This window comes from Myxocyprinus asiaticus, chromosome 28 (genome assembly GCF_019703515.2).
Source record: "Myxocyprinus asiaticus isolate MX2 ecotype Aquarium Trade chromosome 28, UBuf_Myxa_2, whole genome shotgun sequence".
NCBI classification, from domain to species: Eukaryota; Metazoa; Chordata; class Actinopteri; order Cypriniformes; family Catostomidae; genus Myxocyprinus; species Myxocyprinus asiaticus.
The window spans coordinates 39,756,455-39,772,843 of NC_059371.1; the positions used below are offsets into that span (position 1 = coordinate 39,756,455).

A 16,389-nucleotide genomic window follows, 5' to 3' on the forward strand; every position below is an offset into this window, starting at 1 on the left:
CCAAAAGGAGTGCGGTCTTAGACAAAGAATATGCAACTCATAAATCTCAAGCTGGGACTGTAGCAGGGCGAGAGGGTTTAGGTGCCTTGCTCCCTTGAGGAACTGAAAAATAGAACATGTCTGCCCATGGAGGAACCAGCTCTGGGGCGTGGTATGCAGACATAGTTGCTACATAAGCGTCGATGGGGTGCAGTCTGTGTCCAGCCGCCACTTAGCACATAGAGGCATCTCGCGGACAGCGCTGTAGCTTGCAGAATGGCATTAACCCCAGTATGTAAGCTACTACTGTCATGTTGTCCAGTCAAATCAGAACGTGGTGGTTCGCTACCTTGGAATGCAAAGCCTTCAAGGCTTTTTGTGAACATCCTTTATTTAAACACAACGCACAGAAGCAACATTATGTGTAATATCCCAGTCCCGATGATCTCCAGCTGGGAGGGGGTGAGAAATGAGAATGTTTGTGTGTCTCGTGAAGGCATCATGAGCGATATCCTCTTTTTTGTAAGAATCCTTATTTAACAAATCACACGGAAACAACATTTCCTGTAACATCCCGACAAACTCTGGTGGAGAGTGAATGGAATGTGAAATGTGTATGCGTCTCATACAGCGAACGCTTTCTCTTTTATGTGAGAACATTCTTGTGAACGCCACACACAGAAACACATTTGTGTATCATCCCAGCGACCTACAGCAGAGAATGGGCAGCGTGATCGCCCAATCAGGTATCACTTAATGCATAAATTACTCTTCTCCTGCCATACTACATTTTCAAAAATCCATGATTGGAATATTGTGAAAATCATCAAAGATATGTGGAAAAATAATATTTGTGTCTTAGGCATGCAAACTGCATAGAAAGTCCCAGACACCACCCAAGATTGGAACGGGCCATCTGACCAATGTGAAAATCAAACACCCACGGCTCGTTTTTTTTTTTATGTTTATGGGCATAAAAATAAAAAAAAGTCTGCGACTCCGTGTCGTAGCTGATTTACGATGTGTACACACAGCACTCTAAAATATAAGTAAATCACTTGTAAATGTGACAAGATTTAATGCTAAGTGACTAAAAAATAGACATCGCTTAGTAAATGTTCAGATTTCACTTGCCAGTGATTGAGTTGTGAAGTGGTGAAGAAGCACCGAGATCCAACTGTGTGTTGTCGCATGAACGCCAGTTCCTTGAAATGTGTGTCCATCAAAGATTAGATCCACACAGTCCGTTTTCATTGAATAATATCTCTTTTAATAGTATTTCTGTTCTTTACAGTAAGTTGTTAATCAGAAAGAAACATTCGTTTTATTCACACATTGAACGGATGTGGTGTACAAATGGTGCAACTCTTCTCTCAAAACACATCAGATGCTCGCTGCTGGATTTCATAAAGAGACAGTACCATTTTAGCTTTTTTATACCAATGAATGTTGACTCAATGTAAGTACTGTTAAATTGTATACATTATTTTAAACAGTGACAGCTCTTATTAATAATCCAAATTCAATCTTCAGTGTGTGTGAATGATGGGACCTCCACAGAATGTCAGGATTCAGTGTGGAGCGGCAGAGATCAGTCCACACCACAGCGGCTGCTGGACAAACTCTCTGAACAGAGATCCAGAGACACACAGGACTCACAGCTCACTTTACTCTGTTCTGCTGACGCTCAGGAGAGTGTGTGTGACAGTAATCAGGGTGATCAAACCTCCACAGAGTCTCTGACTTCTTTCTGTAACGCTGGAGAACAGCAGATGCTGCAGACACCAGTGAAGATTGAAGTGAAGCAGGAGGAGGTAAAAGAAGAAAACACAGCAGAGGAACAACAGAGAGATGATGATGATGAACAGAAGATGCTGCAGACGCCAGTGAAGATTGAAGTGAAGCAGGAGGAGATAAAAGAAGAAAACACAGAAGAGGAAGAACAGAGAGATGAAGATGATTTTATTTCTTCAGGTATGTTGCTTTAAAGTTTCATATTTTGATGCAAAGTGACTGTCATGTTAAAATCTGTTTTAAGATAGAGGTTTTATCTTTCAAAAGTCCCTCATTGATGTTATTGTTGTTTTAGAAGTTCTCCGTTGTCTTTTAAAAAGGTATATCTTTTTATTTAAATTTTTCCAAGGTCATAATTCTAGATTAAGGATTTCTGCTTCTTAATTTTTAAGTCTTAATTTGTTCTTTTTAAAATTTTGGCATTAAAGGAATAGTTCTGCCAATAATGAAAATTACTCACCCTCATGTTTTTGCAAATATGTATGACCTTATTTTTGTGACTGTGGCTCAGATTCAATCTAAATGACTTTAATCATGAAATGCATTTATCAGCCTGGATGTTTGGTGTGTTCTGTCATCACATTAGGGTTCTTTTTTCACTTTTGTCCCTCTTGAATTGATTTTTGTTAGTTTACTGTGTTCATTGTAGAGCTGATGGAAGTACAAGAGGAAAGTCAAGAACTGAATGAAGTGGAAGATAAACTTCAGGATCAGAAACATCATGATTTCACAACTGGAGAAAAATCTCTGAGTGGCTCAAAGACTGAGAAGAATTGCTCACCACATAAAAGCCAGCCTAATATACACATGAGAATTAATACAGGAGAGAGACCTTGCACGTGCCATCAGTGTGAAAAAAGTTTTGCATATGCAGGCCATCTCAAAGATCATCTCCTCTTGCACTCTGGAGAAAGACCATTTGAATGTGATAAGTGTGGTAAAACATTTGTTTTGAATTCAGTCCTAAAACAACATCTGAAACGGCACACAAATGAGAAGCCTTCCAAGTGTTCTTTTTGTGGAAAGAGTTTTGAACTCCTTTCCTGTTTGAAAGAGCACCAGAAAATACATACCGGCATGAGAGCTCATATGTGCTTTGAATGTGGGAAGACCTTTATTAAATCCAGCGACTTGAAACAGCACCACAGAATGCATACTGGAGAAAAACCCTACAAGTGCTCACACTGTGAAAAGACTTTCACCCGGACAGAAAACTTGAAAGCACACAAGAGAATTCATACTGGAGAAAAACCTTACAAGTGCTCACACTGTGAAAAGAGTTTCAATCAGTCAAAAAACCTAAAAACACATAAGAGAATCCATGCTGGAGAGAAACCTTACAAGTGTTCACACTGTGAAAAGAGATTCACTCAGTCACAAAACCTAAAAAAACACGAGAGAATCCATACTGAAGAGAAATCTTACAAGTGTTCACACTGCGGAAAGACTTTCACTTCGTTACAACACCTGAAAAAACACGAGAGAATTCATACTGGAGAGAAACCATACAAGTGTTCACACTGTGGAAAGATGTTTTCTCTGTCATACAAACTGAAAAAACACGAGAGAATCCATACTGGAGAGAAACCATACAGGTGCTCACAGTGTGGAAAGACTTTCACTTCGTTACAACACCTGAAAAAACATGAGAGAATCCATACTGGAGTGAAACCTTACAAGTGTTCACACTGTGATAAGAGTTTTACTCAGTCATATAACCTGAAAACACACAAGAGAATTCATACTGGAGAGAAACCTTACAAGTGCTCACACTGTGGGAAGAGTTTCACTCAGTCATATAACCTGAAAACACACAAGAGAATCCATGCTGGAGAAAAACCTTACAAGTGCTCACACTGTGGAAAGATGTTCACTACATTACAAAACCTGAAAATACATGACAGAATTCATACTGGAGAGAAACCTTACAAGTGCTCACACTGTGAAAAGAGTTTCAGTGTTTCAAAATACCTTAAAAAACACGAGAGAATCCATTCTGGAGAAAAACCTTTCAAGTGCTCACACTGTGAAAAGAGTTTCACTCAGTCACAAAACATGAAAAATCACGAGAGAATTCATACTGGAGAGAAACCTTACAAGTGTTCACACTGTGGGAAGAGTTTCACTCAGTCATATAACCTGAAAACACACAAGAGAATTCATGCTGGAGAAAAACCTTACAAGTGTTCACACTGTGGAAAGACCTTCACTACATTACAAAACCTGAAAATACACGGCAGAATTCATACAGGAGAGAAACCTTACAAGTGCTCACACTGTGAAAAGAGTTTCAGTGTCTCAAAATACCTGAAAAAACACGAGAGAATCCATTTGGGAGAAAAACCTTTCAAGTGCTCACATTGTGGAAAGAGTTTCAGTGTGTCAAATAACCTGAAAATACACGAGAGAGTTCATACTGCTCCTCATGTGGGTGGAGTTTCAGCGCAGTAATCGTGTAGTTACTCGTATGAAAAAGTGTTGCCCAAAGTAATCACGGAGAGATGTCCATCTTCAGGTGCAGTGCGTCAAGTAAATAGTTGAAAATTCAGATAAACTTCTGTACAATTTCTTGATTTTTCAGCCTTGAAACTGCCTGGTTTACAACCTGCTCTGCCTTCCAAGTGCAGCCTGTTTGTTGATCAGCCTTCACAGAGTGGGCTGTCGATTCTTTAAGCTCAAAGACCAGCCTGGTCTTCTCCTGCTCATAGCCTAAGCGGATGGTCTTTAGTGGCAGCTGTAAGGCACTTCTTCCTAGTGTTGTCACGGTACCAAAATGGCAGTAGTCGGTACCGATACAAGTGAAATCTCAGTTCTCGATACCAATTTCGTTACCACAGTTGTATGCTATACAGTTGTAATATATTTCAGTCACAATTTCTTACATTTCAGGGCTCTAGCTTGTATTTTGAAATGTGATTTTATTATGACTTGTATTTTTTATTCTTTTTTTATGATTTCTTTTTTAAATTACTTATACATCGTAGCGCATTTCCATATGTGCCGTGTATTTTGTTTTCCTGAAGCTTCACTTTCCTGATAAATAGTTTGTGACACTGAGACTTTGAAGACACTTCTGAAATCTCCTCTCTTTACACTGGCCTTTGAGTCTGACAAATGAAATGTAGGACACAGTTTTGGAGTGTTTGTATTTTGTGTTTTAGATTAATGGTGATTGTGTATATGGTAATTTTTTAATGTTATGTTTTACATTTTATTGCTGTGAAGCACATTGGTCAACTCTGTTGTTTTAAATGCTATATAAATAAAGTTGAGTTGAGAGATTAAAGTGCAAATGTTATTTAATTATATAAATATATAAACTCTTTACAGATCTTTATTGTTAAGGGTTTAAATAATGTTTTCCATGCTTGTTCAATGAACCATAAACAATTAATGAATATGCACCTGTGGAACAGTCATTAAGATATTAACAGCAGGGCTCAGTGCTAAGGATTTTTGTTCCGGTCGGGCCAGTGCTTCAGACTTTTACTTGCCCTGCCAAAATTTTCACTGGCCCCAAAACAAAAATAAAAAATAGCTGATACATCATAGCTTAAAAATATTGCTGGTTCATCCTGTCATGACCCTCCAGCCTAACAATGCCACCAGCCATACTGCTCGTTCTGTGCGTGATTTCCTGCAAGACAGGAATGTCAGTGTTCTGCCATGACCAGTGAAGAGCCCAATCTCAATCCCATTGAGCACATCTGGGGCCTGTCGGATCGGAGGTTGAGGGCTAGGGCCATTCCCCCCAGAAATGTCCGGGAACTTGCAAGTGCCTTGCTGAAAGAGTGGGGTAACATCTCACAGCAAGAACTGGCAAATCTGGTGCAGTCCATGAGGAGGAGATGCACTGCAGTACTTAATGAAGCTGGTGGCCACACAGATACTGACTGTTACTTTTGATTTTGACCCCCCCTTTGTTCAGGAACACATTATTCCATTTCTGTTAGTCACATGTCTATGAAACTTGTCAGTTTATGTCTTAGTTGTTGAATCTTTTTATGTTCATACAAATATTTACACGTTAAGTTTGCTGAAAATAAAAGCAGTTGAAAGTGAGAGGACGTTTCTTTTTTGCTGAGTTTAGTTTACATGTGCTGCTTGATTCACAGCAGATTAGTGCTCTGCTCTGTCATATGATACAACATGTTGTGAATGATTCTCAATGTCTGTGGAGTTTCCAGTGAATGAACAGTCAGACTTATACATTCATTCAAAGTATGCATCTCTTCCTCACTAAAATTGCAGCCTTTAGCGGTTTAATAAATCACACCAGGACGTCACGATTTTATTTTGATTAATTGTCCATTTCAGTGTAAGAAGTAACCGAGCACATGCTCAAAATGAGCATTTTAAAGCAGTCGTGTGTCAGTCATACTGCGCGCTGGTACCGGATTGAGTCATTGCTCAGTACTGCAGAAACACTGGTATTGGTACATCTTTTTTATTCTAGTATAGCCTTTGTACTAAAGTACCGGTACTTTTGACAGCACTACTTCTTCCACACGATGCTACATCTGAAATACAATGTGGCAAGCCCAGCTTCTTCCTGATATAACTGTTGGCTTTGGTGTCCATCTTTGTCGCTGCCATTGCAGTGATCTCACACATTTTTAGCAACCACTTCAGGTGACATTGCTTCAGGTGACATTGCTAAACATAACTTCAAACATTTCAAATAAAAATTCAGTAATATAAAAAGAACCGAGAAATTAGTGCTTGAGGTTTTTCAGTAACACCAGCAATTTAACTTAAAAAAAATCACAATACAAAAACATAATCTAATGCAAAATAAGACTAAAAATTCCTGGGCTGTTCAGTCATTTTTTTTATTTATTTTTTTATATAAAAATGGTTTCCTCAGTCTAAGTGGTACAAGACTTTATGACTTTTTCTAGACATGCAATCTGCAAATAAAAAAATTTGACTTGATTCTATGAGTCTAAGTGGTCGGAGAAAAGAAAGGCTACTTGATTCACTGTCAAAATTCAGTCAAGTCAAAGCATTTACTGTCAAATGTACAGTGTACTATATACCAAGTGCAATTAAATTCTTACTTGGGTGCTTCTCACAGAGCGACAATGTAAAATGTGCAATATCCACAAACATACAACGAGTAAACAGACTTACACAGACATCAAACTTAAACTTTCACAATAAATGCAATTTAAACATACGCATAAAGTGTAAATGTAATGGTACTGTGTTATACTCTCGCCAATTAATTTGTGTGTCTGTGTAAGAGTGTGTGTGTTTTGAACTCTGGATGTTTTACAGTTCCATCTCAATTTTTGTGTGTTCTGTATTGTGGCTGACTAATTGATTTTATATATATATATATATATATAATATATATATATATATAAAAGATATCTAAAATAGGTTTCTCGTAACAAAATGCTTATTCTATGTTTTCTCTTTGTTACACCATGGTCAGGATTGACTAAAAATACAGTAATGTCACATTATTGCAAAACCTGGCTCTTAAAAATAAATAATAGTTGAAAACATTCTCTAAAAACAGCTCTGGAAAAAATTAAGAGACCACTGCAAAATTAGCAGTTTCTCTGGATTTACAATTTATAGGTATGTGTTTGAGTAAAATGATAATTTTTGTTTTTGTTTCAAGAAACACCTTTCTTCACAGGAAGCTGTATATCTTGGTAGGGCATGGGGTGTGCATGTGTTTTGCAGTGCTGGTTCAAGTAAGAGCAGGGGAGTCATCACATTGATAAGTAAACATTTACAATTTAAATGTCTCAAAAAGATCAAAGATAATTTAGGAAGAGTCATTATTGTTTTTGCTGAAATACAGGGGCAAAACCATATTTTGGCTAATATTTATGCACCCAATGCTAACTATCAGAACTTTTTTATAGATCTTGAGGGAAAGCTACAGTCTGCTGGGATCCTTCATGATATGGTTTTGGGTGGAGACTTCAATATTTTAATGGATCCAGTCATTGATCATAGTGATACAAAAGTATCTAGACCCTTTAGAGCGATGCTGACACTTCAGAGGATGTGTAAAAATCTTGGTCTTAGAGATATTTGGAGATTTCTGAATCCATCTGGGAGGTACTAGACCTTTTTCTCAATGGGGAATATTTTAGTTGCAGATCATGCTTTGGTGTGTTTAGTTGATGCATATAGAGGAAAGAAAATCATATAGATGGTGCTTTAATACATCCCTTCCACAGGACCCAGCATTTCAACAAATGTTAAAGACAGAAGTCAATGTTTGTGTAGAAACCAACTGGTCCTCTGTGGGCATGGCATGGGAGGTGCTTAAGGCAGTTCTTAGGGGGCGGATCATACAATATGCCTCATTCATTAAAAAGCACAAAAATTCATATAATTGGAAAAGAGTATTAAAAGTGCTGAAACAGAGCTGAGGTGTCGAATGTCATTCAGTGGTCTTAGAGAGTTGACCAGGCTAAAATATAGGTACAATACTATTCTGTCACAGAAGGTTGAGTTTTGGTTATTCAGGGCAAGACAGACATATTTTGAGTCGGGGGACAAAACAGGGAAACTTCTTGCCAGAGAGTTTTTTTTTCCACCATTCATTCAGTGAAGTCTTCTGGAGGCAATATATTTACTTCTGCCACAGATATTAATAAAGCCTTTAAAGAATTCTATTTTGATCTTTATAGCTCCATGTCTTTGTCTACTGTTAAGAATATTAGCAACTTCCTAGAGCCATTAGAACTTTCTAAATTAACAAGTGATCAAAAAAAAAAACCTCTCTTTACTCAGATATTACTTTGGAGGATCTTGTCGAGGTAATAAAGCCTTGCCAACAGGTAAAGCACCAGGCCAGATGGTTTTGCCACAGAATGTTTTAGCTCTTATGTCACAGAACATAGAACTTACGTTGGAAGTTTACACAGAGTCATTAAAGAAAGGTGAACTACCGCCAACCATGATGCAAGCCCTGATCAGTCTCATTCTTAAAAAAAGGACACGAATGTAGGTGATAAACTCAGCAAAAAATAAATGTCCTCTCACTTTCAACTGCTTTTATTTTCAGCAAACTTAACATGTGTAAATATTTGTATGAACATAAAAAGATTCAACTAAGACATAAACTGAACAAGTTTCACAGACATGTGACTAACAGAAATGGAATAATGTGTCCCTGAACAAAAGTAACAGTCAGTATCTGATGTGGCCACCAGCTTCATTAAGTACTGCAGTGCATCTCCTCCTCATGGACTGCACCAGATTTGCCAGATCTTGCCGTGAGATGTTACCCCACTCTTCCACCAAGGCACTTGCAAGTTCCCAAACATTTCTGGGGGGAATGACCCTAGCCCTCACCCTCCGATCCAACAGGTCCCAGACGTGCTCAATGGGATTGAGATACGGGCTCTTCACTGGTCATGGCAGAACACTGACATTCCTGTCTTGCAGGAAATCATGCACAGAACAGAGTATGGCTGGTGGCATTGTCATGCTGGAGGGTCATATCAGGATGAGCCTGCAGGAATGGTACCACATGAGGGAGGAGGATGTCTTCCCTGTAATGCACAGTGTTGAGATTGCCTGCAATGACAACAAGCTCAGTCCGATGATGCTGTGACACACTGCCCCAGAACATGATGGACCCTCCACCTCCAAATCGATCCCGCTCCAGAGTACAGGCCTCGGTGTAATGCTCATTCTTCGATGATAAACGCAAGTCCAACCATCACCCCTGGTGAGACAAAACCGTGACTCGTCAGTGAAGAGCACTTTTTGCCAGTCCTGTCTGGTCCAGCGAAGGTGGGTTTGTGCCCATTGTTGATGTTGTTGCTGGTGATGTCTGGTAAGGACCTGCCTTACAACAGGCCTACAAACCCTCAGTCCAGCCTCTCTCAGCCTATTGCGGACAGTCTGAGCACTGATGGAGGGATTGTGCATTCCTGGTGTAACTCGGGCAGTTGTTGATGCCATCCTGTACCTGTCCCGCAGGTGTGATATTCAGATGAACCAATCCTATGCAGGTGTTGTTACACGTGGTCTGCCACTGCGAGGAGGATCAGCTGTCCTTCCTGTCTCCCTGTAGCGCTGTCTTAGACGTTTCACAGTACAGACATTGCAATGTATTGCCCTGGTCCTCATGCCTTCATGCAGCATGCCTAAGGCACGTTCATGCAGATGAGCAGGGACCCTGGGCATCTTTCTTTTGGTGTTTTTCAGAGTCAGTAGAAAGGTCTCTTTAGTGTCCTAGGTTTTTATAACTTTGACATTAATTGCCTACCATCTGTAAACTGTTAGTTTCTTAATGACTGTTCCACAAGTGCATGTTCATTAATTGTTTATGGTTCATTGAACAAGCATGGAAAACATTGTTTAAACCCTTTACAATAAAGATCTGTAAAGTTATTTGGATTTTTACAAAATTATCTTTAAAATATAGTGTCCTGAAAAAGGGATGTTTCTTTTTTTGCTGAGTTTATATAAAAAGCTGGGTCCTAACCAGCGTGATAATTGGCAGACACGTAATCCTCAGGGGATTGAAGTCAACTGATGCGCCCTTATTTCATGAGTGGTGCACCAAGTTGGGTAGAGTGGCGACATTTGAGGAGAAAAATTCTAGATGGCAGGGTAATCTGGTAATATATGGAAGGAAATGGGGCAGTTATTTGTCTCATTTGGAAGAGGGAGACGGTTTTTTATTGGTGTGTTTATTTAAATTTATTTGTGGTATTTGCTTTTTTTTCCTCTGTTGAGTTTTGTCCTTTTTTATGTACTTACACTACCGTTGAAAAGTTTGGGGTCACTTGCCTGAAATGTTTCTCATGATCTTAAAAACCTTTTGATCTGAAGGTGTATGCTTAAATGTTTGGAATTAGTTTTGTAGACAAAAATATAATTGTGCCAACATATTAATTTATTTAATTACAAAGCTAAAATTGTATTTTAAAAAAAAAGTTTTGAAATGGATGACTTGGACCGAATAATTAAGAAAAGCAGCCACTAAGTGCCCAGCATATAGATGGGAACTCCTTCAATACTGTTTAAAAAGCATCCCACGGTGATACCTCAAGAAGTTGGTTGAGAAAATGCCAAGAGTACATTTCTGCAAAATCTAGATGCTAAAATATAACATAGTTTTGATTTATTTTGGATTTTTTTAGTCACAACATAATTCCCATATTTCCATTTCTATTATTCCATAGTTGTGATGACTTTACTATTATTCTAAAATGTGAAAAAAATAAAGAATAAATGACCCTAAACTTTTTAACGGTAGTGTATGTATTTCTATTTGTGTGTCTGTTTATATGTGTATGGTGTTATTTTGTGGGGGGAATCAATAAGTTGATTCTGTATGTATAATTCTGTTTGTTAAATCTATTGTTTTCTGTTGCAATCAATCAAAATGTAAAGAACAAAAAAAATAAAAAAAAGATAAGGACCCAAATTAATTTAAAAGTTATCATCCAATTTCCCTGATCCAGTTAGATGTAAAAATATTGTCTAAAATTCTGGCTAATTGATTAAGTTGAGCAATTACATCTATTATATATAGATCAAGTGGGGTTTATCTGTGGTCGTAGTTCTTCTGATAATATTAGACATTTGTAAATATGTTGTCAGTAGCGAATGATCAGACCCCAATCGCTGCCTTGCCTTGGAATCATTAGCAGCTGCAATAAGAAAAAAGGATAATTTTTCTGGTGTTGTAGCAGGTGATGTGCTGCAGTAACTTCTACTCTACACAGATGATATATTATTATTTGTCTAGCCTCCATAAAATTATTAATTCCTTCTCCAATTTTTCAGGATACAGGGTGAATTGGTCTAAATTGGAAGCTCTTGCTCTGACAGCATATTGCCCTGCAACGGCTCTACAACCTGGCGCCTTTCAATAGTCCAAGTAAGGCATTTAGTATTTAGGCATTTTATTTCCAGCAAATTTGAGAGATTTAGTTCATTTTGACCCATTAGGTTCTCATATGATGTGACTAGGTGGGCTTCACTACTTTTGTCTATGGCTGGGAAGGTCAGTGTTATAAAAATTAATTGTATCCCAAAATTAAATTATCTAACAATTGTCTTTCCCCTTAAAAGTTCCTCTTTCTTATTTTAAACAATTTGATAAAATATCTAAGTCCTTTATTTGGAATGGTAAACGACTTCGGGTGCATTTCAGTAAGTTCTTCACAAAGACGAATCTGCCTGATTCCAGTCTTCCTGAAGCACTCCCAGATCATCATCGATCCATTTCTAATTATTTCTTGGGTCCTGCTTCCCAATGCATCACTCACCAGAAAACAGAACGTTCCTGTAACATTAGTGTATGGTTCCCTTTAGGTTATTTTTTGATAACTAATTCTTCATCCAGATATTTTTAGAAACATCCTCTTTAGGTTCTAATTTTCTAACCATGAACTATTGTTTCCAGAATTTTGCAGGTAGGTTTTTGTGTTACAACCTATAAAGAACTCAGAAAGTTCTCTAATGGTTATTTTTTAGGTTTTAATTTTTGTTCTCCTTTTTGCAATATTTTTCATTTACTTCGTGGAGAGGTTGATGGACAGCAGTGACTGACTTTATTGCAGTACAGCATTTAATTAAATGTAGAAATAGTATGGGTCTTGAACGCATTATAATGAACAGATGTGAAAAGCATACAATAATCGTACGATTTGTGTCTTTTATCTTGCTATCTTACTCGCTGTGCCTGATATATGTGTAACGAGATAAACACTTAAGTTTATAGAGTTCTTTATTTAAAGGTAAATCCTGCGTTAATGGGTTCATGTTTCCTATTGGCTGTGGTGGTGACACTGCAACTGCTGTACTAGGGAAATCTGCAGCAGAGCTATGGAGAACTGATGTGGCCTTTTGTGCATCCTTCATAACAAACAAAGAACTGACCCGACAGCCTAAACTGACGGGTGCGCTCCACATACATGTGTAATGCCCGCACAGGGCATAACAAACAAATGCAGTGACTGCTCCTCATCCGAATTAAATGATGGGGGAATGAAGGCTTGTAGGTGGACCACCTGAGCCCCTGAGGGCGTGGATAGAACCTTAGGCACATAGCCTTTCTGGGTTGACGGTGACTTTTGAAAGACCCTGCCTGAATACCAGGCATGAGCTGTCGACCAACAGCGCCTGCATATCACCCACCTGTTTAACTGAGGCCAGAGCCAAAAGGAGTGTGGTCTTAGAGAAAGCACACGCAAATAAAAAAATTCCACGGTTCGAACGGGGGCCTCGTGAGCGCCTTGTGCACCAGGTTTAAATCCCAAGCTGGGACTGTAGCAGGGCGAGGGGGTTTAGGCACCTCGCTCCCTTGAGGAACTGAAAAGTAGACATGTCTGCCCATGGAGGAACCAGCCTCTGGGGCGTGGTATGCTAACATAGTTGCTACATAAGCATTGATAGGTGAGATCCGCATCCAGCCGCCACATAGCACATAGAGGCATCTTGAAGACAGTGCTGCAGCTTGCAGAATGGCATTCACCTCAGTGTGGCATGCCATTTATATAAGCCGGCACTGTCATGCTGTCCAGTCGAATCAGAACGTGATGTTTCGCTACCTCGGAATGCAAAGCCTTCAAGGCTAAGAGATATTTAGTATTTCCAGATGACTGAAGTGCTAGGTGCTGAAGGCTGGGCACCTGCCACACAGTGCGCTTCAGCCTGTCCAGAACACCTGACCCAGAATGATGCTGTTAAAAGGTTGGAGCTGTCCAAGGTGCAAGAGTAGCTAGAGAGCAGCGAGTTATGCCAATGCACATTTGCCTCTGGCGCCAGGCATGCTGCCAGCATTGGAGAGATCTCATGTAAAAGACTTAACAGTGCAATGGCGGATGCTTTTCGCCCAGTTTGACATTGCCATTTGCACAGCCTGTGCCTCAGAGTAGTAGAAGCTGTCATGTAGTCCGCTGGTACGGGTCCTGATGCTGCAATACCGCCTGCCTGGTGGTAGCAGTGAGAACAGCCCATGGCTCGGGTGGCTGGAGTCTCTGATGATCCTCCGAGCTTTTTTCACACACCGCCTGGTATATATGTCCTGGAGGGAGGGAAGCTCACCTCCGATGATGTGTCTGGCAGTTCGCACCACCCTTTGCAGGGCTTTGCAGTTGTGGGCGGTGCTATTGCCGTACCAGGCAGAGATGCAGCCAGTCAGGATGCTCTCTACAGTGCTGGTGTAGAACCGTGTGAGGATGTGGCGGTTCATTCCAAACTTCCTCAGCCGTCTCAGGAAGAAGAGGTGCTGATGAGCCTTCTTCACAACGGCCTCAGTGTCGACCGACCATGTGAGTTCCTCAGTGATGTGGACACCCAGGAACTTGAAGCTGCTGACTCTCTCTACTGGTGCTCCATTGATGGTGATGGGGCTGTGTTCTCTTTCTCTTCTCCTGAAGTCCACCACAAGCTCCTTTGTCTTACTGACATTGAGGGAGAGGTTGTGCTCCTGACACCAGTGTGTCAGAGTGTGCACCTCCTCTCTGTAGGCTGTTTCATCATTGTCAGTGATCAGACCTACCACCGTCATATCATCAGCAAACTTAATGATGGCATTGGAGCTATGTGTTGCCACACAGTCATGTGTGTACAAGGAATAGAGGAGTGGGCTGAGAACACAGCCCTGTGGGGCTCCAGTGTTGAGGGTCAGTAATGAGGAGATGTTGCTGCCCATTCTAACCGCCTGGCGTCTGCTTGACAGGAAGTCCAGGATCCAGCTGCACAGTGAGCTGTTTAAGATCCGCTACAGAGACGGAGAGTGAACTAACCTCTGTAGCTTTGGCCGCGAGAGCTCTCTCCGTGAGGGCGGTGTTATTTCCCTCGAAACAAGCATAAAAAGTATTTAGCTCTTCTGGGAGAGAGGCAGCGGTGTTCAAGGCGGAGTTTTTATTCCCTTTAAAGTCTGTGATGATGTTAATTCCCTGCCACATGCTTCTAGAGTTGGTGGTGTTGAACTGTCCTTCAATCTTGTTCCTGTACTGATGTTTTCCTGTTCTGATAGTTTTTCGGAGGGCATAAATGGCTTGTTTATGCTCCTCCGCATTCCCGGAATTAAAAGCGGAGGTCCGCGCATCAAGTGCCACACGGACATCGCTATTAATCCAAGGTTTCTGGTTCGGGTAGATCCGTATTGTTTTGGTCGGAACAATGTCCTCTACGCACTTTCTGATGAAACACGTTATGCTATCAGCGTAAAGCTCGATGTCATCATCAGAGGCGGACCAGAACACCTCCCAGTCCACGTGATCAAAACAGTCTTGTAGTGTAGAGTCTGACTGGTCCGACCAGCACTGGATCGTTCTGAGGGTGGGTGCTTCCTGTTTCAGTTTCTGCCTGTAAGCGGGCAGAAGCAGAATGGAAGAGTGGTCCGATTTGCCAAATGGTGGGCGGGGGAGGGATTTGTAGCCATCCCGGAAGGGAGATTAGCAATGATCCAGATCAGGAGAGCAGAAAGACTTGATAGAATGTACATTCCTCTGATCACACCAGGATTTGTTGATCATAAAACATACACCACCACCTCTGCTTTTACCTGAGTGGTCTTTCGCTCTGTCCGCTTGGTGCACGGAGAACCCAACGGATTCAATGGCTGAGTCTGGAATCTCCGCAGACATCCAAGTTTCTGTAAGGCAGATGATGCAACAGTCCCTCGTCTCTCATTGGAAAGAGATCCGTGCTCTCAGCTCGCAGAGCTTGTTGTCCAGAGACTGAACATTTGCCAGTAGAATACTGGGTAGCGGGGGTCGATTTGCGTGACGTCTTACTCTGATGAGAACACCAGCTCTGTTTTCCCTTTTCCTTTTGCGTTTCCGCAGCCGGGCAGCCCAGACAAAGGGCTCCGCTGGTGTGTTTGTAAACAGCGGGTCGGCATTGAGGAATTTGAAGTCCGGTTTACGGTGTGTAATTGCAGAACCAACGTCCAAAAGTGTTTGTCTGTCATAGACAATAAGGCAGACAACATCCAAGACTTAAAACATAAGAATTGTAAACAAAACAAACAAAAAACTACAATGTTGTGTCGGAGCTCGCAACGCAGCAGCCATACTCGGCACCATCTTGAGTCCATTATGCAGTGTGTAAATGTGTGTGTGCATCTCTTGCAACAAGCACTTTCTCTTTTGTGTGAGAAAATTGGTGATGCGAACACCACACACAGAAACACATTTGTGTATCATCCCAGAGACCTATGGCAGGGAATGAGCAGCATATGAACGAGTGTGTCTCAAATATTTGTGACTAGCACATTTCTGATTTTATGAAAACATAGTTTAACACAATATACAGAAACAGTCTGCGTGAAGCTTCCCGGCGAACACCAGTGAGGAGGGGAAGCGAACAGCTTGTAAATGTGCATGTGCAGCGCAAGCAGACACAACAAGCATTTTCTCTATTGTGTGTGAAAATCATCACACAGAAACAACACATGCAATCTCCCAACGAACTCTGGCATGGAGTGGAAGTGGACAGCGTGTAAATGTGTTCGTGTCGAGCATTGCAGCGTGAGCAGACGCAACTAGTGCTTTCTCTATTGTGTGAGAAAATGATCACACAGAAACAACACACATGTAATCTCCCAGTGAACTCCGGTGAGGAGTGGAAGTGAACAGCGTGTAAAGGCATGCATGTCGAGCATTACAG

The 16,389-nt window shown here is 40.7% G+C and overlaps 1 protein-coding gene across 10 annotated transcripts in view; it reads left to right on the plus strand.

The window, feature by feature from the left end:
• LOC127418735 (zinc finger protein 260-like) overlaps positions 1 to 16,389 on the plus strand; it is a 340,334-nt gene that overhangs the window by 209,221 nt on the left and 114,724 nt on the right. For 5 of the 10 annotated variants that reach the window (XM_051659487.1, XM_051659493.1, XM_051659492.1 and 2 more), the window contains 2 exons: positions 1,513 to 1,953; positions 2,423 to 5,835. The exons of 4 other annotated variants lie outside the window; for them this stretch is intronic. In XM_051659487.1, the coding sequence (XP_051515447.1) occupies positions 1,513 to 1,953; positions 2,423 to 4,224 (2,243 nt within the window). In that variant the 3' untranslated portion in view covers positions 4,225 to 5,835. Of the gene's footprint in view, positions 1 to 1,512; positions 1,954 to 2,403; positions 5,836 to 16,389 lie in introns of those variants that run through there. One more of the 10 variants, XM_051659496.1, reaches the window with a different exon arrangement.